Source organism: Crotalus tigris, unplaced genomic scaffold (assembly GCF_016545835.1).
Source record: "Crotalus tigris isolate CLP2741 ecotype Arizona unplaced genomic scaffold, ASM1654583v1 scf7180000019633.284382, whole genome shotgun sequence".
Lineage (NCBI taxonomy): Eukaryota > Metazoa > Chordata > Lepidosauria > Squamata > Viperidae > Crotalus > Crotalus tigris.
The window spans coordinates 164511-187201 of NW_024097630.1; the positions used below are offsets into that span (position 1 = coordinate 164511).

The following is a 22691-nucleotide window of genomic DNA, read 5'->3' on the forward strand; positions in this document are numbered from 1 at the left end:
CCCACAGTCACGGGGAGATTCGTTGGCTTGCTGTACTTGGGCTTCACTGTGTGTGGGCGTGCGTGCTCGTGTGTTGTGCGCTTGTGTGCGTATGCAAAGAACGGTTTTAGGCAATACCCTTGAACCAAGGCCTCGGTGTCGGATGGACGATACACAAGAGTCTTACCGTGCGAGCTTGCAAATTCAACACTCAAAATGTCGAACTGAAGGAGTCCATCAACGCAGACTTCCTCCATTGTTGGTGCTTCACTTGTGTACCTTGAAGAGACAGAGAAACTGCCTGGAAGGCAACGGACTCACAACGGGTTATTAAGATTAGTATTATATGACTGTTCCGTATTTAGCATCACTTAATTTGGGCAACTGGAAGAAGCAAATAAGGTTTTTGGTACGGCATTCAAAGAAGAGGTGGTTTTACCAACGGGCACATTGGCCTCTGGCAACAGCAGTGGTATACTAAATTCAGGAGGGCCAGCTAGCACAGGATAATTTGGGGGGGGGGGCTAGAGTTGTGCTCAAACTATGACTGATGTCCCCTTTTGCATTCAAATAAAAGCTGCTAAAAATTTAGCCTTTTTGAGAATAAAGCTGACATTTTAAAAGTGCTGGTTGTTTTTTTTTCCTTGCAGGCGGTTTTTTTCCCCCAAGATCCCAACATTACTGCTGTAAAAATCATGGAATTATCCTGCCTTTCCGATGTAGAATACGGCTTCCAATGTTCATTTATTAATGAACAGAGAAGAAATCTCGAATCACATGTACAGGCAGACTTCGACTTACAATCATAATTAATAATAATAATAGTAGTAAAGTTGGAAGGGACCTTGGAGGTCATCTAGTCCAACCCCCTGCTCGGGCAGGAAACCCTACACCATTTCGGACAAATGGCTGTCCAGTCTCTTCTAAAAACTTCCAGTGTTGGAGCATTTACTGCTTCTGGAGGCAAGCTGTTCCACTGATTAATTGTTCTCACTGTCAGGAAGTTTCTCCTTAGTTCTAGGTTGCTTCTCTCCTTGATGAGTTTCCACCCGTTGCTTCTTGTCCTGCCTTCAGGTGCTTTGGAAAATAGCTTCATTCCCTCTTCTTTATGGCAGCCCCTGAGATATTGGAACACTGCTATCATGTCCCCCCTTGTCCTTCTCTTCGTTAAACTAGACATACCCAATTCTAGCAACCGTTCCTTATATGTTTTAGCCTCCAGTCCCCTAATCATCTTTGTTGCTCTTCTCTGTACTCTTTCTAGAGTCTCAACATCTTTTTACATCGTGGTGACCAAAACTGGATGCAGTATTCCAAGTGTGGCCTTACCAAGGCATTGAAGAGTGGTATTAATACTTCACCTGATCTTGATTCTATCCCTCTGTTAATGCAGCCTAGCACTGTGTTGGCCTTTTTGGCAGCTGCAGCACACTGCTGACTCATATTTAGGTGATTGTCTACTAGGACTCCCTAGTTGAGCCCCAAAATTTCCTTTGCTAAGCAAGACAATTGTTAAGTGAGTTTTGTCCGTTTTATGACTGCAGTTAAGTTAGTAACACGGTTGTTAAGTGACTCTGGCTTCCCCCGTTGACTTTGCTTGTCAGAAGGTGGCAAAAAGTGGTGACGTGACCCCTGGACACGGCAACCGTCATAAGTACATGCCGGTTGCCAACCCTCTGAATTTTGATCACACGACCACTAGCGGCGACGATCGTGTGAAAAACAGTTATAAGTCACCTTTTTCAGCGCCGCTGTAACTTAGCACAGTCACTAAATGAATAGTTGTAAGTCAAAAGATTACCTGAATACAATTTTAGGGCTAAAATATGACTTGCGCCGTTGAGGGAAAAGATGGCGGTTACCCTTCGCAGGACCACAGATTTACGTGATCTGAAAGCTCCTTCTAAGCTGTGATTAATCATGAATGTCTACAATCCTGTGCCATAGATGTATTGCTTTATTTGATTTACGGTTCTTGTATATACAGCCATAGTCTGAAAGGGCTTCCAGCGATTTACAATATCAAAATTTAAAGTGTCGGTAGACAAATACAGGCAGTTCTTGTTTAACCACTCTAGTCGAAAGCAGAAAGTCTGCCATTAAGCTACACACTTTTAAGTCAAACAAAACAATGTGGTCAGGTTGCTTAGCGGTGGCAGTTCCAGGAATCCTGGTTGCCACTGTTAAACAATGGGTGGGTCATCAAGTGAGGATCTCGCGTGACTGCCGCATCTGACTTCCTGCTGGCTTCCCCAATGCCTTTGCTTATGGAAGCTGGCAGAGAAGGTCCCAAAGTCATGATCACATAAGCCTAGGCCAGGGGTAGGCAACCTTGGCTTTTATGACTCGTGGACTTCAACTCCCAGAATTCCTGAGCCAGCACGAGGGAAACTTTGCCCCCTTCATGACTTGTGGACTTTAACTCCCAGAATTCCTCAGCCAGCATGGGGGAACTATGGCCCCTGCATGACTCATGGACTTCAACTCCCAGAATTCCTGAGCCAGCGTGGGGGAACTATGGCCTCTGCATGACTCATGGACTTCAACTCCCAGAATTCCTGAGCCAGCGTGGGGGAACTATGGCCCCTTCCTGACTCAGGGACTTCCAACTCCCAGAATTCCTGAGCCAGCATGGCTCAGCTTGGAAACCTCTCCCTTTCCCCTCAGCACGGCTGGGTCAGGAATTCTAGGAATTGAAGTCCACAAATCATGAAGGGGCCATAGTTCCCTCATGCTGGCTTAGGAATTCTGGGAGTTGAAGTCCACGAATCATAAAAGAGCCAAGGTTGCCTACCCCTGGCCTAGAACTAAACTTAACATACTTTAGACCAGGGGTAGGCTCTTTTATGACTCGTGGACTTCAACTCCCAGAATTCCTGAGCCAGCACGGCTCAGCTTGGAAACCTCTCCCTTTCCCCTCAGCATGGCTGGCTCAGGAATTCTGGGAGTTGAAGTCCACGAGTCATAAAAGAGCCAAGGTTGCCTACCCCTAGGGGAAAGACCTTGTCATAACTACCATTAACTTTCTAGGAAAGAATCCTTCAATGCTCATATTCCATTCCTTAGAATGATCAGACGGAATAGGAGCAAAATCTGGTTATGTACAGTATAATTTATTTATTTTTTTTTTAAAAAAACAAGATTTTGCTGCCCTCGGCCCCAAATTTACAACTATTGAAACTGCTCAAAGTACAACTCTGACCAAAAGGTCGTATTTCAAAATGAAACGGGTCTTCAAGAGGTTAGCTGTGATACGGTGGCCTCTGTGTTGGGCAGGTGGTCATGATCTGGGAAGAGTTCGGAAGACCAGTCGGCAACATGAGGCACGGATGAAGGTGTGGGAAACAACTTTGATCGGCTGAGGTCTACAAAAGATGGCTTGTCAAGTGATTCAGTGATTGGCGGACCAAGCATCGTTGTCTGTTGACACGTAGGTTGGCCCTCAATGCCAGCTTCTTCCGGCTGTGGCTTTTTAGGAAGAAATCGGACCTTTGCTAATCTGGAAAGATTGCTTGGACTTGTGGATCCTCCTTGCTTTTCAAAAAGAGGAGAATCCTTTGTCACTTGAGAATCGCCGTGAAACCTGACAAAGCTGTTTCTCCTTTTCCTTCTCTGCCATTTTACATCCTGATCTTGAATTTTCTCTGACGGAGGACTCCATTCTTGGCCACCATCTTCAGACTGTAGCCCTTTGGCCGAGAGGCGACTCACAAATAACCCCGGAGGTCCACACGGATTGACCGTGCCAGCTTCTGCATTGCTTGACCTTGTAGACCTCGAGAACTTGCTGATCAGCTGTTTTGCTAAAGGGTTTTTAAAGGGGAGCCTAGGCCTCTTACACTTGGCCTTGTCCCAAGGCAATTTATTCAGGGGCAAATCACTTAGAATGGATCCTTTCCCTGCAAGGAGGCTGTCTGGATGATAAGGCCTTGTGAGGGGAATGGAGTGGGGATCAGGAGTGAAATCCAGGATACCTACAAAGCTGCATTCTGACTTGAACAATGATCCAGCAATCGGAGTGCTTGTTTTGGGGGCGGAGACACCCACTGCATCATGGAATGATAACCCATAATTAGAATTATTCCAGCTGCCCTTTACCTTACCTTGCCTTGCCATGAATTCTGACGTTATACAGTTTGGGCTCAGGGCACCAGCCCACGGCGAGACTATTTGGGGCCCGTGTAACGTTGCTGAAGTGTTTTTTGTTGATCCCCTGACACTAATATCAAAGAGATCTGCCGAAGCATCAAAATTAGCCTTGGGGCAGCTGGAACCCGCCCCTGGGGAACAGTAGACATCCCTTCGTCTCAAAGAATAGTCTTGTTCTTCCGCGGGCAGCTTGTTCTCTTTATCTTCACCTGATTTCTCACAGGGGCCTGAGGCAGAACGCTGCTCTTGACCGTTTGCTAAATCAGCAGTGCAGCTGTGATTGTCAAGTTCGGCAAGAAATTCCATTAAGACTTCAGAGGAGGCTTCTTGAGAGGTTACACCTCCCGTAGCATCAGGAGAAGATGTGGAAGCCAGGCGTTCCTTAGGTCTCTGGTGGGGCAAAGGGGGCTGTGGATTTGTTAGCCCACAGCTGGACTGGATGCTAATTCTGTGTGAGGAATCTTTCTGCGCCAATGCTAAAGGGCTTTCTAGTAGATCGCCATCTTTTCTTCTTATGGAAGGTTTACCTCCTGGTTCGTCCTTAGTGGTGACGCTTTGTGGAGAAGGATACAAACAAGACGTCTTATTTTCTTGTCCATATCCTTTATCCTGCATCAGGTTTTGGCTCCTGAGGTTGTAAACCAAGTGCCTCTGCGACATAACAGATCCACCTTCGCATCTTTGCTGCTCCGAGGCGGCCTGGCACGAAACGAAAGCCGCAGAGTGTTCTGCGTTTTCTGAGGAAGTGGACGACCAGCTTAGTCCGAATGAGTGAGGCCAGAAGGCGGAAAAATCATTTCGACGACTGGATTGAGTCACATCCAAATCATCCCAGAGAGGCAGGCTCTTTAATTCTCTACTTGCATGATCAGATACCGTGACATGATCCGGAAGCCATAAAACCCCGTGCCTCTGTTTCAATTGAAAACATCGCTGTTGCTCCATGTAGTAGATAACGGTGTGGCCCACAAGCCCAGGATGGGGTACGAACATTTCAGAGGCGACGAGAGTTTTGGTGCTTCTCTCCGTTGGGCAGCCATTTTGCAATAAGCTAGCCACACTGGGCCTGTCGGAACTCTGCAAAGAAATGGAATTGGTTCTCTCAAAGTTATTTAATTGATTAAATTAAATTTCTAGACCTGGACTGCCTTCCTCTGCTCTCCCACCAGACAGAAGAGGATTCAGAAACTTGTTTTATCATGTTGTCCGTGTCAGCCAATTTCAAACTGTTAATTACCTGAAGCTGGCTGGTTTAAACTAGACCAGGGGTTCTCAACCTTGGCAACTTTAAGACTTGTGGACTTCAACTCCCAGAATTCCTCAGCCAGCTTTGCTTGAAGTCCACAAGTCTTAAAGTTGCCAAGGTTGAGAACCCCTGAATTAGACCTAGGAAACCTTAGCTCCAGTTCTAGCTACAGAGTAAAAGGAAATTGCATTTATTTATTTATTTGGGAAATTTATGCTGCCGCCTACTTGCTCATGGCGACTCAAACCCCATGAAATCAGCTGAAAAGCTGGTATCCTTATGAACTTCCACCCTCTTTTCTTTTTTTTAAAAAAAATATATTTAAAAACTTTTTCAAAAATGTATTTATGAGCGGTGGTGGCACAGTGGTTAGAAGGCAGCACTGCAGGCTAATTTTGCTGGCTGCCAGCTGCTGGCAGTTTGATCCTGACGGGCTCAAAGTTGACTCAGCCTTTCCTCCTTCCAAGGTCGGTAAAAGGAGGACTCAGGTTTTTTCTTTGGGAGGGGGGAATATGCGGATTCTGTAAACTGCTTAGAGAGGGCTGTAAAAGCAATGTGAAGTGGTATATAAGTCTAAGTGCTATTGCTACTGCTAAGTGCTATTTAATCTGGGGAGTTAATTTCATTTTGGTGTATGCCGATTGGTGTACATTCAAAATGACAATAAAGTTGATATTGTCTTATTGTAATAGGCGCCGCTATTTGGAGGAACATGGATGTCCAGGTGTCCACAGACTGTTGTGCTGTTGATCCCTGGAGAGGGTTTATAGCATTTAAGCAGTTCTGCACGGGGATTATAGTCTTGTACAACTTGAGCCTCAACATTATAAACATGAGAACATGCACCTGGATCAAGATAGAATCAATGTTCCAGTGACTGGAACTGTTATTTCAGGCTGTCAAATGGCAATTACGAGGATGCTCATAATTTAAACCAGAAACCTGAGCATGCACGCCCAGAAGCTTGCCCAACAAAGCAAATTATCCGTCACGCTTCAATTGCACGTTTCCTAAAAGATTTATGCTAAGCAGAACCGTCACCTTAATTCTGAAGACAAACTTCTTCCCAACAAAGCAGGTTTCAACGGCACGAAATACTACACCAAACACGGCATCGTTTTTGTCCTCTTCTGCTTCTCGGTCCAGTTCTTCGATGTACCTTGATGGAGGATAATTTAATTTCTAATTTAATTAGCACTCTCCCAGCACTTTTTAAAAATGATACCCAGGAAGGGAAGCGAACAGACCTTGCCTTTTGACAAATGTTTCACATTGCTGGTGAACATCTCCCACAAGCCCTTTAGGAATCCAGCCTAAAAGATGCTGAATTCAGGATTCTGAGGGACACCATAAATAAAGCAACAGATTTCTGCTTTCTGGCCCGATTCCTCTTTTGCTGATAAATCATTTATCTGATGAGTTATAAATCTTTCCAGATGGTTTAACTGTCTGCTGATAGATAGATAGATATAGATATATATTTGACTTTAAAAATACCAGAACCATTGCCAAAAGTGAACATTTTAATAACAGAATAATCAGAGAAGCCATTGAGATAGAAAAACGCCCACACAGCATGAACAAGCGAGATGATACCTCCCGCCTACCAGCCATTTGGAAACCCACCCTCATTGACAAACGACTCCCTAACACAAAAAATGATACCAGACCCACACTCACAAAAACCACACAGGATGTCACCACCAAACATCCACGCAAAAAACAAACCCAAAGCCACACTGACTATGAGGCACGACCACAAACCAGAAGCCAGACCACAGCTGCATCATTAGCCACTTTAAACCCCCCCAATCCATACATGAAGCAAACTGACACCCTCCATGAAGAGGAAGCACGACCACGAACGCGAAGCCAAGGAATGGCAGGGCAGCCCAAAATCTTGAATCCCTCTGCAACTCAGACTAACCTGAGCACAACCAAACAGAACACTCCCCCAGCCAATCAGAGCACAGCCAACCCCCCAGCCAATCAGAGCACAGCCAACCCCCCAGCCAATCAGAGCACAGCCAAGCCCCTAACCAATCAGAACACACCTCCACCCAATCAGAACACAGCCAAGCTCCCACCCAATCAGTTCATACCTCCACTGGCAGTTAAAAGGAAGAAACAGCCAAGACCACACACTGCTGCTCGAGGCACGAAGCTGAAAGCACCAGCCTGAAGATGACGAATGGGACTTCGTCGAAACGTCGCCAAGACACTTCCAATTTTACGTGGGAGAAAACCCGAACAACCAAAGACATATATATATATATATATATATATATATATATATATATATATATATAATATATATACACAACACACACATACATACACACACATACATACATATACATATACATATATACATATGTAAGTCTTTGGTTTTCGGGTTTTCTCCCGCGTAAAATTGGAAGTGTCTTGGCGACGTTTTGATGAAGTCCCATTCGTCATCTTCAGGCTGGTGTTTTCAGCTTCATGCTTCGAGGAGCACGAAGCTGAAAACACCAGCCTGAAGATGACGAATGGGACTTCGTCAAAACGTCGCCAAGACACTTCCAATTTTACACGGGAGAAAACCCGAATAACCAAAGACCTACATACAAACACCTGCGAAAACCTCAGAAAACAAATATATACATATATATATATATTTCAAACGGTTCCTCATACATCAGATTCTTCCAGGAAATCTTTGGCATCTCTCTCATGTGTGACTACAAGCATGGAAATCATGTTGTCAATTAAATTGAAATGATCTTCTCAACCTGGGAACTGACAACTGTTTTCAGACACGCTATATAGGTGGTCCTCCACTTAACGGCCACAACTGAGCCCAAATTTTCCGTTGGGTAAGCAAGACAGTTGTTAAGTGAGTTTAATGACCTTTCTTGCCACAGTTGTAAAGTGAATCGCTGTGTTTGTTAAGTGAACCACACGGTTGTTAAGTGACTCTGGCTTCCTCCGTTGACTTTGCCTGTCAGAAGGTCGCCAATGATGATCACATGACCCTAGGACAGGGGTAGGCAACCTCAGCTCTTTTATGACTTGTGGACTTCAACTCCCAGAATTCTGGGAGTTGAAGTCCACAAGTCATAAAAGAGCCAAGGTTGACTACCCCTGGCTTAAATGGTTAAACAAGGACTCCCTGTAGTCCAGTGTTTCCCAAACTTGACAAATTTAAGGCATGAGGACTTCAACTCCCAGAATTCCACAGCCAGCAACGCTCACCGGCTCAAGGTTGACTCAGCCTTCCATCCTTCCGGGGTAGGTAAAATGAGGACCCAGATTGTTGGGGGCAATGTAAATATATATATATATATATATACATTGCTTACTGGTGTACACCGCTTAGAGCAGCGGTTCTCAACCTATGGGTCGCGACCCCATTTGGGGTCGATCGACCATTTTTCGGGGGGCGCCAAAGGTGGCGATCCGCCATTTTCTCCCCTCCGGGGGTGGCGCCGCGCCTCCGGAGGTGGCGCCGCGCATAACGTTTGTGTGACGGGGGTCGCCATCACACAAACGTTGAGAACCGCTGGCTTAGAGAGTGCTTGCACTTAAAGCGGTATATAAGTCTCATAAATAAATAAATAAATAAACAAACAAACACTGCTGTAGTCTATCAGCCAAAGGAGGGGAGGGGATTTTCACAGTCAGACATCTCAAAAGCACAGGGCCAAAAGGTGGTCCCTATGGAATTATTCCCCCCACGCTTTTCTTTTTCCCATTTTACTTGTTGAGTAAAGCACAAAGGCTGTGGGAGCCCTAGGTTGCAATCAGATTGGAAGAGAACAGGATTCTGGCAACGTTCTTAAAAAACCCTTTATTCCTTATCACTTGTTCAGCTTTCTCTGCTGCAGAAACGATCAAATCTGCCAAATATTTTAAATAAATCAAGACAACCTTATGCTGTTCAAAAAAATAAATAAATAGTTACCTGCCTCTTACTCATTTTCTGTGCAGAATTTAAATGTTCTGGGCAAAAACCCAATAGCTATATTTTCTTTTAATATAGAGAATTGGTGTTAATGAACATAACACAAGGTTCTTATAAAGAGAAGAGAAAGGCGAGGAATAATTTTCCCGAAGGTTAATCATGAATTCAGGGAAATGTGAACTCAAAAGAGTTTTTAGATCCAAGTTGAGACCGTTTCTCCAATTAATGCACTGGCCTCGCCACACCTTTTACAGCTCCGCAAATTTAATTGCCATTATTAATATATACCGTATTTTCCGGCGTATAAGACGACTTTCTAAACCATGAAAATCTTCTCAAAAGTTGGGGGTCGTCTTATACGCCCAGTTGTCTTATACGCCGGAAAATACGGTACCAGCTTGGTATCCAGGCAGCAAACTGAACAGCAACTGTTCTGAGAGATATAATTAAATCACTTAAATAGACCGAAGGAAGCAAGCTCATGCGTCTTCTCAGCGAAGTAATCCCTTTCTTTACCTTTGCAGACCCTTTGCTGTAGCTCCAAAATAGGCATCTAAGCAGCTTCCAAATACTGTGACCTCATAAACATCATGTGTGTCGGCTACCTCCAGCGAAAGTCGGTATCTGTAGTTTGCTTCTTTGGTGTCGCCTGAACCACCACACTTCTGGCAATTGTATCTGACAAAAGAAAGACAACGAAGGGATTCAGATGTTGTAAGATCACAGGAAAAGTCTCACTACTGCAGTAGGCCTAAGGCTGGTGTCAGGCCTGCCACAACTGAAGCCTCTGGACCAGTGTTTCTCAACTTTGACCATTTTAAGGGATGCGGACTTCAACTCCCAGAATTCCACAGCCAGCAATGCTGGCTGTGGAATTCTGGGAGTTGAAGTCCACATGCCTTAAAATGGTCAAGGTTGAGAAACACTGCATAGTCTGGACAGAAACGATCCTTGGCTCCATTTTCTTGAAAAAGGTGTATCGGGGGTCTTCAAACTTGGCCCTTTTATGACTTGTGGACTTCAACTCCCAGCATGCCTGGCTGAGGAATTCTGGGAATTGAGGCCCACAAGTCATAAAAGGGCCACGTTTGAAGAGCCCCGAGGTAAATAATAAACTATATTCTAATAGAGGTCAAGCGCATTGTGGTATTGCAAAGCCAGAACTGAGAATCGCGTGCCCAAATCCCTAAGTTCTACTTTTTCCTCCCTTAGTTGTCTCTCGTTGGCCATCCCCATGTGACCAATCAGGTTGAGGCAAGATGTTTTCATAATGGTCAGTCCAAGCCGCAGTTTGGTCTGTGGCTCTCTCCTTCTTCCAGCTGGGTGACCTTGAGGCAGCATCTCCAGGAGATAAAGCACTTACTTTCATGTTCCCCAAATCTTCCCCCCCTTCACCGCCACTCCCCACAGTTCATGGCAGTTTGTCACCGCATAGCAGCGAAGCACAAACAAGGATAAAGTGGCAGCTGACAGCTGGTACAGTTGAATGAAGTCCTTGAATTTACAACCACAATGCAGGTAATCCACAACTAACTATTTAGTGACTGTTTGGCGTTACAACACATTGAAAAGAGTGACTCGTGACCATTTTTCACACGACCATTTCAGCATTCCCATGGTCAGGGGTTGGCAACCTTAAACACTCAAAGAGCCACTTGGACCCGTTTCCCAGAGAAAAGAAAACACCGGGAGCCGCAAAACTTGCGTGCGCGTACCGGGGGGGGGGGGAGGAGACCTTGATTGAAGAGTTTAATTAAAAAGAAATAGAGGCTGCTGTGCATGAGTTCTCTCTCTCTCTCTCTCTCTCTCTCTCTCTCTCTCTCTCTCTCTCTCTTTTTGTCTACCTCCCTCTCTCTGTATGAGAGAGAGAGAGAGAGAGAGAGAGAGAGAGAGAGAGAGAGAGAGAGATATGCTGCTTTCTGCTGCGATGCAGCAAAGGCAGGAACCTCGCCAATAAGCTTGTCCGAGAACAGCATGAGGCCACTCTCTTTTTACACACACACAGAGAGAGAGAGAGAGAGAGAGAGAGAGAGAGAGAGAGAGAGAGAGAGAGAGAGAGAGAGAGAAGTGCAAGTGCCTCTCTCTGTCTCTGCAAATGGCGGAAGAGGCTAGGAGCCGCAGGAGAAGGCTCAAAGAGCCACATGGTCATGTGATCAAAATTCAGACACTTGGCAACTGACTCATATTTAGGACACTTATTGTATCTAAAGGCTTGGCTGTTTTATTTGCCATAACATGGAAAAGAAATAGATATATACTACAATAAGCTGTCCTCCTTGTCCTCTCAGAGCTGATTATATCAGTAAAGGTATTTCTTTTTCTTTCCTGTTTACTACAGGTAGTCCTCAACTTAGGACCACAACTTAGCCCAAAATTTCTATTGCTAAGTGAAACGTTTGTTAAGCGACTTTTGTCCCATTTTACGACCTTTCTTGCCACAGTTGTTAGGTGAATCACTACAGCTGTTAAGTTAGTAAGCCGGTTGTAAAATGACTCTGGCTTTCCTGTTGACTTTTGCTAGTCAGAAGGTCACAAAATGCGACCACATGATTCCGGGACACTGCAATCGTCATAAATATGAATCGGATGCCACGCATCCAAATTTTTGATCACGTGTCCACAGGGATGCCGCGTAAGTGTGAAAAACGGTCCAAAGTCACTTTGTTTTTTGGTGCTGTCGTAACTTTGAATGGTCGTTAAACAAATGACAGTAAGCTGAGGAGGACCTGTAATCCTTGAGATGGAGCATACCGTTTGAACTGCAGCGATAGCCTGGAAAAACAACTGTGACATGATGGATACACAAAGCTGCTGTTCTGGATGGAAATGACAGAGGCAACCAGGACGTCTCCGCCATTCATGTGCTTTCACAATTATCTATCGAAAGAAAACACAATTTCAGTTTCAAATATGGAATTCTACAATGGAAATATCTCTTACTCCAGAAACACATTACACCAAAAGGCTACGTTACACCTAACAGTGAGGACAATTAACCAGGGGAAAAGCTTGCCTCCAGAAATTGTGGGTGCTTCATCACTTGAGGTTTTTGAGAAGAGACTGGACAGCCACTTATCTGAAATGATAAAGGGTCTCCTGCTTGAGCAGGGGGCTGGAGTAGAAGACCTCCAAGGTCCCTTCCAGATTCTATTCTGATTCTTCTCCTTCTATTTGTTGGTGGCTAGCTCACTGGGTGAATTTACATCTTATAATATTGCATGCACCGTATATTGTATGAATAAGAAAAAGAGACAAATTTTTACAAGTGTCTTGGGGCATGCCATCTTGTCTAATTGCCTATCTTACTATGTAGTGTAGATTGAACATTTAGCACAGGGGTAGGCAACCTTGGCTCTTTGATGACTGGTGGACTTCAACTCCCAGAATTCCTGAGCCAGCCATGCTGAGGGGAGAGGGAGAGGTTTCCAAGCTGAGCCATGCTGGCTCAGGAACTCTGGGAGTTGAAGTCCACAAATCATAAAAGAGCCAAGGTTGCCTACCTCTGATTTAGCACATAGATTGACAAACTGACATGGTGTGGAGTATGCCAGAGAAGAAATGGTAAACGGAAATCAGCAAAGCCCAATGAATACGGTAGGATGAAGAGTCACAGTGTGTATACCAGCTCTTTGTAATTCCTCTCTGGGCAAGGAAAGAACATGAGATCACCCACAAGCGCTCCAGACAGTTTTTCCTTATGAGAAGATTTGCAACGCAGGGGCCTCTTGTGGGTTTAGAGCTCTAGAACAAGGGAATAACCATCTTGTCGCTCAAACTGCGGTCAGATGGAGATAAAATCAGACGGGGAGTTTGGTTTGACAGTATGAGCCTTATCTAGTGGCTGCAAGAGACAGCCAGTAAGCCATATGGAACTCTTCCAGAATGCACCTCTAAGATGACATCGGTTCAGAAGTTCTAGTTCTAGTGCAGTGATGGCGAACCTTTTAGAGACAGAGTGCCCAAAACTGGCCCTGCCCCCATTCCACCCCGTCCCGCTCGTGCCCCACCCCCCACCCCGCCTGCCTGCAGGGCCACTCACCGCCTCCAGGGCCCACCGCAGATTGCCCAGGCAGCCCAGCAGCGCCATGGTGGCCACGCCCTCTGCTCGCGCCCCGCAGCATCAACTGTGCACGATGGGGCATGAGGGCAGGGTCTTGTCTACGCTGCCTGGCTGCCATGTCCTTGGCTGCACTACTCCGCGTGGGCCATGCTCAGGGGCGACTCTCCTCCAGGGGGCCTGCTGGTGAGGAGGGGGTCGTGGGGGGAGGCGAGGCTGGGGCAACGGCACGTGTGTCCACAGAGAGGGCTCCAAGTGCCGCCTCTGGCACCCATGTTCTAGCGAATGAGTCACTGGTCATGATTCCAGAGAGTAACATAAGAGACTAGCCCTCAATTCCCATCCAGGGCAGGTCTGGGAAGATTCACTTTAAGGAAGTTGAATTGCTTCACAAAATCAGGATTTTTACACCACCTGTCCTGGAAAAGACTATCCCTTGGGATGCTGGCTGGTGAGCCATACATATACAGAGAGTCCTCGACTTACAACCATTCAGTCATCATTCAATGTTACAACAGCACTGAAGAAAAATGACTTGACAGTTTTTCACACGGATGACCATTGGAACATCCCCATGGTTGGGTAATAAAAATTCAGATGCTTAGTAGCTGACTCAGATTTATGACGGTTGCAGTGTCCCACAGTCGTGTGATCACTTTTTGCGACCTTCAATCAATCAATCAATCAGAATAGAGCTGGAAGGGATTTTGGAGGTCTTCTAGTCAAACCCCCTGCTCACGCAAAGTCAATGGGGGAGCCAGATTCACTTCACAATCGTGTTACTAGCTTAACAACTGCAGTGGTTCACTTAACAACTGTAGGCAGGAAAACTCACAACTGCCTTGCTTAGCAAAGGAAAGTTTGGGCTGAATTGTGGTCGTAAGTTTATTATTAGACATTGATTGATTTATACGACAATCATAAACCAAATCAACCTTGACATTTGTTGCTCAGATCTGGAGTAGGTCTGTTCCTTTCTAGCTCACTCAGACAATACACAATAGAGTTTTGTGCAATTGCACAACCGAAAATAGCTCATCTCTGTGGCAATGCGTCACATATGCTGCTCAAGCTGGTACGTTTAGGCCTGCCTAGAAAATCTTGTGTGAAAATTAGATCCCTGACCCACAGTAGAGAAGCATCTTTTTGGATGGACTACTCTCTCCTTCTAGCTGTGATCTAGTCTTTTAACTCCATTTTAACTCTGAACCTAGAACTTTTTCCATTGTGGAAGACATCAGCACTCACTCATCCCCTGCTTCCCCTATCTCAAAGAAGGGTGCAAATGCCTGCTTGGAACTCAAAGAGTTTCTGTCACTGCAGACTCCAATGCAAAGCAACATTGCCAAACTTTTTTTTGTCCTAGGAGTTCAGCTTCTTTTGGAATTAAAAGGAAGCCCTTCCTAAGGAAGAACCTGTTGTTGTTGTTCACCCGCTAAATAATGTCCAATTTTTTGGCCCACACCACATCATGCCCCTCCTGCCCTCCTCTGCTCCCGGAGTTTTCCAAAATTCATGTTTGTTGCACTGAGGACATGATCTAACCAGCCGTAATGGCGCAGTGGTTAGAATACAGTACTGCAGGCTAATTCTACTGACTGCCAGCAGTTCGAATCTCACCGGCTCAAAGTTAACTCAGCCTTCCATCTTTCCAAGATGGGTAAAATGAGGACCCAGATTGTTGGGGGAAAATATGCTGATTCTGTAAACCGCTTAGAGAGGGCTGGAAAGCACTGTGAAGCAGCATATAAGTCTAAGTGCTGTTGCTATTTCATCCTCCCCTTCTTCCTTTACTTTCAACGAAAGAACCTGGTTTAGCATTTAAGAAATTCATGGAGCAGAATGGGGAAAAAATACATATACTACCTTAGCTATAAGTTCCAATTCCCGGAAGTTGAAGAGATACACAGCTAAATGCCTTAACAAGCCATGCAGCCCTGAACAACAGTAGATGTAGTTCCACCAGGTGGAGACATACTGAGAGATCAGGAATATATGGAGCTCAATCTGACACCTTCCCTGAATCTGCCTCCTAACCATACATCAGGGTAATAAACCAGTATTGTTAAAGCACCTGTAGAGGTAGGTAATCAGATATTTACCACCAGACACCATTACTCCAGCAGAAGCACCTATTCAGGTTGAATTAAATGGTGCTTTGCAGCCATTTCCTCATTCTACTAGGGTTTTTTTTTTTCAGTTAGAGCAGCAAAGCCTTTCCTTGTGCCATTTGTTCCTTAAATGCCTACTGCTTCATCAAGAAACTTTATCCAGATCAAATATCATTCCCCATCTAAGCCAATAAAAGAAGGGATGCTCTGACCCAGATAGAAGAAATGGTAACACCTCAACTGCAGTAAACTAGAAAACTGTTAAGTTTTAACAAACTGCATCACTGTTTCAGTATCTCAGAGCCATACAGAGAGTGGTTAAAAAGACAAAATGAAAGGATAGCTCACCAGAAATTGCCAGGTGGAGGAAAAGGTGTTCTACTCCCTTTCTCCCTAAATAATGGGGGTGAGAGAAGTTGGCTCCAACATAGCTGGAGCATGCCAAGTTGAAGAAATCCAGTTAAATCCGTCCACTGGAAGAGAAGAAAAAGGTCTAATTTCCTGAAAGACAAAATAGCAAACATTTTAATGCTGGCTGTCTTGGGAAATCTCACTCCTTCATCATTTCACGGGGGTCGCCAAACAACGCAGTCTGCCATTTTTTTCCCCTTTTCCTTAGCTGTGCTACTCCCTTTTATTCTATTGGCTTTTGAAAGCCAATCGAATAGACTCTCTTGAATAGAGTCTAATTCTATTGGCTTTCAAAAGCGAATAGGAATTGTCCAGGCTGTCTCTGCCCTCCTGAGCCCGCCAAAAGTGCCATTCTGCAAACGTGCTGAAAGTTGTCTGCAGCGAAGGCGAGCTGTCTGGGAGTTTCCACCCCTCCTTGCTGAGCAACTACTAAAAATGTAAGTAAAAGAGGGCCAGGGGTGGGAGGTGGGAGGCTGGTGGGCACAGGGAGGGTTGCTGGCATGTGTGGGGCCCGGCGAGTGCCTTACCTCCCTTGGGCTGGGCCAGCTGGTGGCCCAGCCAGTGATCGGCCTGCGCTGTCTCTGCCGCTTGCCAGCTACGCTTCGGCTAGCGCAGGGGTCGGCACCATGCATGCGCGGCGCACCCGGGCAGGGAAAGTCCTCGACTTACAACCGGTTGGGGGTCGTGGCATTAAAAAGGTTGAGAACCACTGCTCTAGAAACAGGAATCTGCACTAGTTGGGTTTCTGCCTGCCACAAGTTTCCATCCAGGTGTTCTCAAAACAGTGAGGCTTTTAGTCATGAGAAAAGCTGCTGCCCCACACTGGAATTAAAGCGCTGGCTGGGGATGATGGAAAGCAGGGTCCACATTTCAGCAGTCTGAAAGACCCTATAAAGGGCTCTTCAAACTTGGCCCTTTTATGACGTGTGGACTTCAACTCCCAGAATTCCTCAGCCATCATGCCTGGCTGAGGAATTCTGGGAGTTGAAGTCCACAAGTCATAAAAGGGCCAAGTTTGAAGACTCCTGCCCTAGAACAAGTATGGTTGGTGTGAATGGATATCCCGCCTTTTATACAAGAGTGATCAAGGCAGCCTTCATAATATTCCCTCCTCCCAGTTTTAAGCAAACAACAACCCTGTGAGGTAGGTCGGGCTGAATGGGACCGGCCCAAAGTGGCCCAGGGAACGTCCATCGCTGAGGATCAAATTCCTAGTCAAAATAAATAAAATAAAATATTTTTTTGGGAGGAGACTATAAAGTGAGGCAAACGAGATGACTATTCACCCATAGCCCGAACAAGAACACACCTTCCAGCAGAAGCCCTTCTTCCGGAAGCACTCCCGAGGTTCAGGTCGGAAGTGACGACAACTTCTTTCTCCCTATCAGCGTGCAGCTCGGAGGAGAGATGCTCCAATTCCCGCCCCTTTTCTTCCCGCCTCAACTCAACCAACTTCCCAGCCCCGCCCACTCGCTCCCTTCTCTACCCAATCGGAGTGCTTCGTCGTTTCTATCTGCCGTGGCAACCACGACCAGCTTTGTCAAAGATGGGGTGACCGGGGGGGGGGGAGTGGTGGTGGAAAGGAACAGCCTACACCAAGGGTCTTCAAACTTGGCCCTTTGATGACTTGTGGACTTCAACTCCCAGAATTCCTCAGCCAGGCACGCTGGCCAAGTTTGAAGACCCCTGCCCTACGCTTTTGCCTCAGGCGGAATCGCAGAAAGCCTCTCTGAAGGCTTACCTGCCTTTCTGGCTCTCCTCCCACCGCTCTCTTATTCTCTCTGGCAGCGAATCATCGAATGGGGGGCGTGGCTGATTTTTGAGAGGAGCCGCTCATTTGCTCGTCTCGGGCTGTGGGTGGGGTCAGACGGCTTTCTGGCCCGCCCCCTTCCCGCAACCCGGGTATAAAAACGGGAGAAGCGGCGGCAGTCTTGATTTCGGCCGGTTGCCCAGCCGTCATGAGGGTCTCTGCGGGGATGTGGGGCGGGTGGCTCTTCTGCCTCGCCTGGGTCGGCGATTTCGGGCGTGCCCAGAGCATCTTCGCTCCTCTGCGTCTCCACGAGGCCCCCCGTCCCGATCCCTCCCGGCTCTTGGGGCTTCACGCTTACCGCACTTGCTATATCACCCAGAAGGTAAGGCAGAAAGAGCCGGGCGGCTTCCCTTCAAGCCCTTTCGTCGCAAAGCATCCTGTGTTTCTTCCTCCACACACTCCCTTCCGTTTCCCTTTTAACCGTGCCTGTATCCAGTGGTGGTGAGTTCCGCAGGATCGCCCTCGCTGTGCCTGGAAGGGAAAATTTGCAGCGAGAGCTGCAGCAAAAGGAAGCCTCTCGTTGGACTGGCAAGCCAGCCAACAAAAGGGGTCTGAGTTTAGTGCCGCAATAACTAACTGTGATTCCTAGCACATCCTTGATCATACACAGGTTAGCGGGGCTTGACCCATCAACGCACTGGGATTTAACAATTGCACTGTCTCTGAAGCTTAGCCTGTTGTGGGAAGACACAGAAAGAATCTGATGCTGCAGGATGGCGGTATATCCTAAGTCACTCAACCTTGGCCATTTTAAGTTGGGTGGACTTCAACTTCCAGAATTCTTCAATCAAAGATAATATTTGTAGTTCAGGGTTGAAATGAGAGGTCCTTGATGCTCTCTGAGCTTGTTTTCTTGCAGACATTTCATTACCCAAACTAGGTAACACCATCTGTGCTAGCTTGTTTTCTTGCAGATGCTAGTAATGCATGATGATATCACCTAGTTTGGGTAATGAAACACATCTGCAAGAAAACAAGCTCAAAAAAAAAAAAAACCGTCAAAGACCCCTCATTCTTCAATCAGCATGCAGCCAGTATACTGGCTGGGGAATTCTGGGAGTTTGAAGTCCACACATCTCCAAGTTGTTGAAGTTGAGAAATGTTAGAATAGAATAGAGCTGGAAGGGACCTTGGAGGTCTTCTAGTCCAGCCCCCTGCTCAAGCAGGAGAACCTACACTGTCTCAGCCAAGTGACTGGCTAGTCTCTTCTTGAAAATCTCCAGTGATGGAGTGCCCATGATTTCTGGAGGCAAGCTGTTCCACTGGTTAATTGTCCTCACTGTCAGGAAGTTTCTCCTTAGTTCCAGTTTGCTTCTCTCTTTGGTCAGTTTCCAACCATTGTTTCTCGTCTTTCCCTCTGGTGCTTTGGTAAACAACCTGGCCCTCTCTGCCTTGTAGCAGCCCCTCAGATCCTGGAACACTGCTATCATGTCTCCCCTATTTCTTCTTTTCTTTAGACTGGCCAAACCCAAGTCCCGCAGCCGTTCTTCGTATGTTTTAGTCTCCAGGCCTTTGATCATCTTAGTTGCTCTTCTCTGAATTTTTTCCAAGGTCTCAACATCTTTTTTTGTGATATGGTGACCAAAATTAGCTGCAGTATTCCAGGTGTTGTGTTACTAGGGTTTTATAAAGTGTGATCTTGAGTCTATTCCTCTGTTTATATAACCCAGGATTGTATTAGCTTTTTTGGTTGCTGCTGCACACTGCTGGCTCATAGTCAAGTGATTGTCCACCAAGACTCCAAGGTCCCTCTTACACTTACTGTTTTTAAGCCAAGTCTCACCCAATCTGTATTTCTACCTTTGGTTTTTCCTGCCTAAATGTAAGATTTTGCTTTTCTCCACATTGAAACTCATTTTGTTGGTTAGGACCCATTGTTCAAGTTTGTTAAGATCTTTTTGGATCCTGAGTTTGTCTTCTGGGGTGTTGGCTACTCCTGTCAGTTCGGTGTCATCTGCAGATATGATGAGTTCCCCTTCAATTCTCTCCTCTGTCATTGATGAAGATTAGTGCATAATGTCAATCTGGGTTAGGGTTTGTTCAGCTAATCGTTGGCTTACCCTGTCTGAAGACTGTCTTGTTGGGCTAGGATGGCCGTTTTGAAAGAAATCGGGCTGGGAAAGAGAAGAATGGGTTTAGGGGAAAGTTTGTAAGACTGTGGGAAAAATATTGCAAAGAAGAGATGGTCTTAGGAAGGCAATCTGTCCATTGATTATTCTGACTTGAGTACTTTTTGGATGTCTTATGTGGGGGTAGTCTCTGAGTTTGGAAAGTTTGATGCTGAACATCAGGCTAATCAGTCAAACAAGCCACTATCATATAAAGCTAATCCTTGATTTACCACCACAACTAAGCCCCAAATTTCTGTTGCAAAGCAAGAAAGTTAAGTGGGTTTTGCCCCATTTTTATGACCTTCCTTGCCACAGTTGAGTGAATCACTGCAATTGTTATGTTAGGAAGCGAAGCTGGCTTCTCCATTGACTTTGCTTGCCAGAAAGTCACAAAAAGGGGAACACATGACCCCGGGACACTGCAACCGTCATAAATATGAATCAGTGCCTGAATTTGGATCACGTGATCATGGAGATGCTGCATCAGTCGTAAGTGTGAAAAATCATGCTAAGTCACTTTTTTTTCAGTGCCTTTGAATGGTCACTAAATGAATGGTTGTAAATTGAGGACTACCTGTAATCGGATGATTATGCTGGCTTTGAGGGGTGATTTGGCGGAGTTGCTGAAGATGGGCTTTTCAAAAGCTCAAACCTCTAATGCAGTGGTTCTCAACCTTTTTAATGCCGTGACCCCCAACCGGTCGTAAGTCGAGGACTACTCAACTGGTGCAGCACCGTTTGCAGAATGGGACTTTTGGCGGGCTCAGCAGGGCAGAGACAGCCTGGACAATTCTTATTGGCTTTTGAAAGCCAATCGAATTAGACTCTATTCAAGAGAGTCTATTTTATTGGCTTTCAAAAGCCAATAGAATAAAAGAGAGTAGCACAGCTAAGGAAAAGGGAAAAAAAATGGCGGACTGCGTTGTTTGGCAACCCCCATGAAATGGTCGTTCAACTCCAAATGGGGTCCCAACCCACAGGTTGAGAACCACTGCTCTAATGCAAGTTACTATATATAGTAGATGTTCGGCTATTGCAGTGATGGCGAACCTTTTAGAGACCGAGTACCCAAACTTCAACCCAAAACCCACTTATGCATCGTCGGGTGGCGGGTGGGCGTGGCCCATTGGGTGGACATGGCTGCGGTGATAATGGCAGACTGGGTGGGACTAAAAAGTTCAATCAATCAATTCCAGCTTTGTGAGATCTTTTTTTTTCCGCGAGAAGTTGAAACTGACTGATTGATTGAACTTTTTTTTTTTTTTTGCACACGGCAGCGGTGGCCTAAAGCGAAAAGGTTTTATAAAACCCAGCTGAAGATCTAGGACTGGAGCGATGGCACGCGTGCCCACAGAGAGGGCTCTGAGTGCTGCCTCTGGCACCTGTGCCATAGGTTCGCTACCACTGGGCTATTGTATTAAGCCTGCAAGGAAGTTAATGTAAATTCTGATCTTGCTTCTTGGAAGCCTTTAAATTCAACTTCCGTTGTACTGGTGCAATGATTCCATTTCTCCTTAAAACGTGGCAGCGTTGTGTTCATTGTTCAGTTAGAAGTGCTGACAATCTTGAGCCTCTGTGACTGGAAAGTTAAATGGCAGTTTGTACTATCATAATAGGTTTGTTAAGCAAGCAGGTGAAATGGCAAATATTTTGAACATTACAATCTTGTAATGGATGAATTTGCAAGCTATTCAATTGGGACATCCCAAGCTTGATGTAAGAATTGGAATCACAATTACTCTTAAGCGTGGGAACTTTCTGCAAAGTTGCGAAGTGTGCCAATCTTCCCACAGATGGCTTTTTAAAAAAAGAATTAATAATAATGATAATAATAATAGTAAAGTTGGAAGGGACCTTGGAGGTCATCTAGTCCAACCCCCTGCTCGGGCAGGAAACCCTACACCATTTCAGACAAATGGCTGTCCAGTCTCTTCTTAAAAACTTCCAGTTTTGGAGCATTTACTGCTTCTGGAGGCAGGCTGTTCCACTGATTAATTGTTCTCACTGTCAGGAAGTTTCTCCCTAGTTCTAGGTTGCTTCTCTCCTTGATTAGTTTCCACCCGTTGCTTCTTGTCCTGCCTTCAGGTGCTTTGGAAAATAGCTTAATTCCCTCTTCTTTATGGCAGCCCCTGAGATATTGGAATACTGCTATCATGTCCCCCCTTGTCCTTCTCTTCGTTAAACTAGACATACCCAATTCTAGCAACCGTTCCTTATATGTTTTAGCCTCCAGTCCCCTAATCATCTTTGTTGCTCTTCTCTGTACTCTTTCTAGAGTCTCAACATCTTTTTTACATCGTTGTGACCAAAACTGGATGCAGTATTCCAAGTGTGGCCTTACCAAGGCATTAAAGAGTGGTATTAATACTTCACGTGATCTTGATTCTATCCCTCTGTTAATGCAGCCTAGCACTGGGTTGGCCTTTTTGGCAGCTGCAGCACACTGCTGGCTCATATTTAAGCAAGTAGTTGTTTCTTTGGCTAGATCAGTGGTTCTCAACCTGTGGGTTGGGACCCCATTTGGGGTCGAACGACCATTTCACGGGGGTTGCCAAACAATGCAGTCTGCCATTTTTTTTGCCCTTTTCCTTAGCTGTGCTACTCCCTTTTATTCTATTGGCGGTACAGATAATTCAACAAACTATGTTGCATTACATTCTTGATTAAATTATCTTTCCATTGATATATAATTGTATGGTACTGCTCCAAAAAGAAAGTGGTGTTATTAGCCCTCAAACCTCAAAAATACACTTTTCCCAAAAGGTTTCCACTATTTTGGCCACTACTGTAAATGCATTCATCAAAAGAAGTGCACACCGGGCAGTCTTCAGTTGTTTGGAAATTTCTGCATTTTGGCATTGCAAGAAAATATTG

At 45.6% G+C, this 22691-nt stretch overlaps 2 protein-coding genes across 4 annotated transcripts in view; one reads left to right on the top strand and one right to left on the bottom strand.

Moving 5' to 3' along the window:
* Positions 1-2869: 2869 nt before the first annotated feature.
* On the bottom strand, positions 2870-17262 carry DDIAS (DNA damage induced apoptosis suppressor). Of its 3 annotated transcripts, none has more exons than XM_039363942.1 (6): positions 17206-17262; positions 15834-15986; positions 12069-12194; positions 9834-9995; positions 6416-6533; positions 2870-5205 (listed from the first exon to the last, which is right to left on the bottom strand). In XM_039363942.1, the coding sequence occupies exons 3-6, from the start codon at positions 12176-12178 to the stop codon at positions 3214-3216; spliced, it is 2382 nt and encodes a 793-aa protein (XP_039219876.1). In that variant the 5' UTR covers positions 12179-12194; positions 15834-15986; positions 17206-17262; the 3' UTR covers positions 2870-3213. The 3 variants fall into 3 exon arrangements, with proteins under 3 accessions (XP_039219876.1, XP_039219877.1, XP_039219878.1); XM_039363943.1 differs by lacking the exon at positions 17206-17262 and adding an exon at positions 17033-17107; XM_039363944.1 differs by lacking the exons at positions 6416-6533; positions 9834-9995; positions 12069-12194; positions 15834-15986; positions 17206-17262 and adding an exon at positions 5524-5776 and having other exon boundaries at positions 2870-5405.
* A 588-nt stretch (positions 17263-17850) lies between these two features.
* LOC120317377 (prolylcarboxypeptidase) overlaps positions 17851-22691 on the top strand; it is a 45842-nt gene continuing 41001 nt past the window's right edge. The window contains exon 1 of the mRNA XM_039363945.1: positions 17851-18028. Coding sequence (XP_039219879.1) covers positions 17855-18028 — 174 coding nt within the window. The 5' untranslated portion in view covers positions 17851-17854. The remainder of the gene's footprint in view (positions 18029-22691) is intronic.

What these genes read in the sequence shown, in the direction of transcription:
- DDIAS (XM_039363942.1), bottom strand. Translation starts at nt 12,178, where the DNA reads ATGAATGGCGGAGACGTCCTGGTTGCCTCTGTCATTTCCATCCAGAAC. An exon ending in CTATCGCTGCAGTTCAAACG is followed by an intron (nt 9,996 to 12,068) that starts GTATGCTCCATC and finishes TTCTTTTGTCAG; the next exon opens with ATACAATTGCCAGAAGTGTG. An exon ending in AGTTTGTCTTCAGAATTAAG is followed by an intron (nt 5,206 to 6,415) that starts GTGACGGTTCTG and finishes ATTTCTTTGCAG; the next exon opens with AGTTCCGACAGGCCCAGTGT.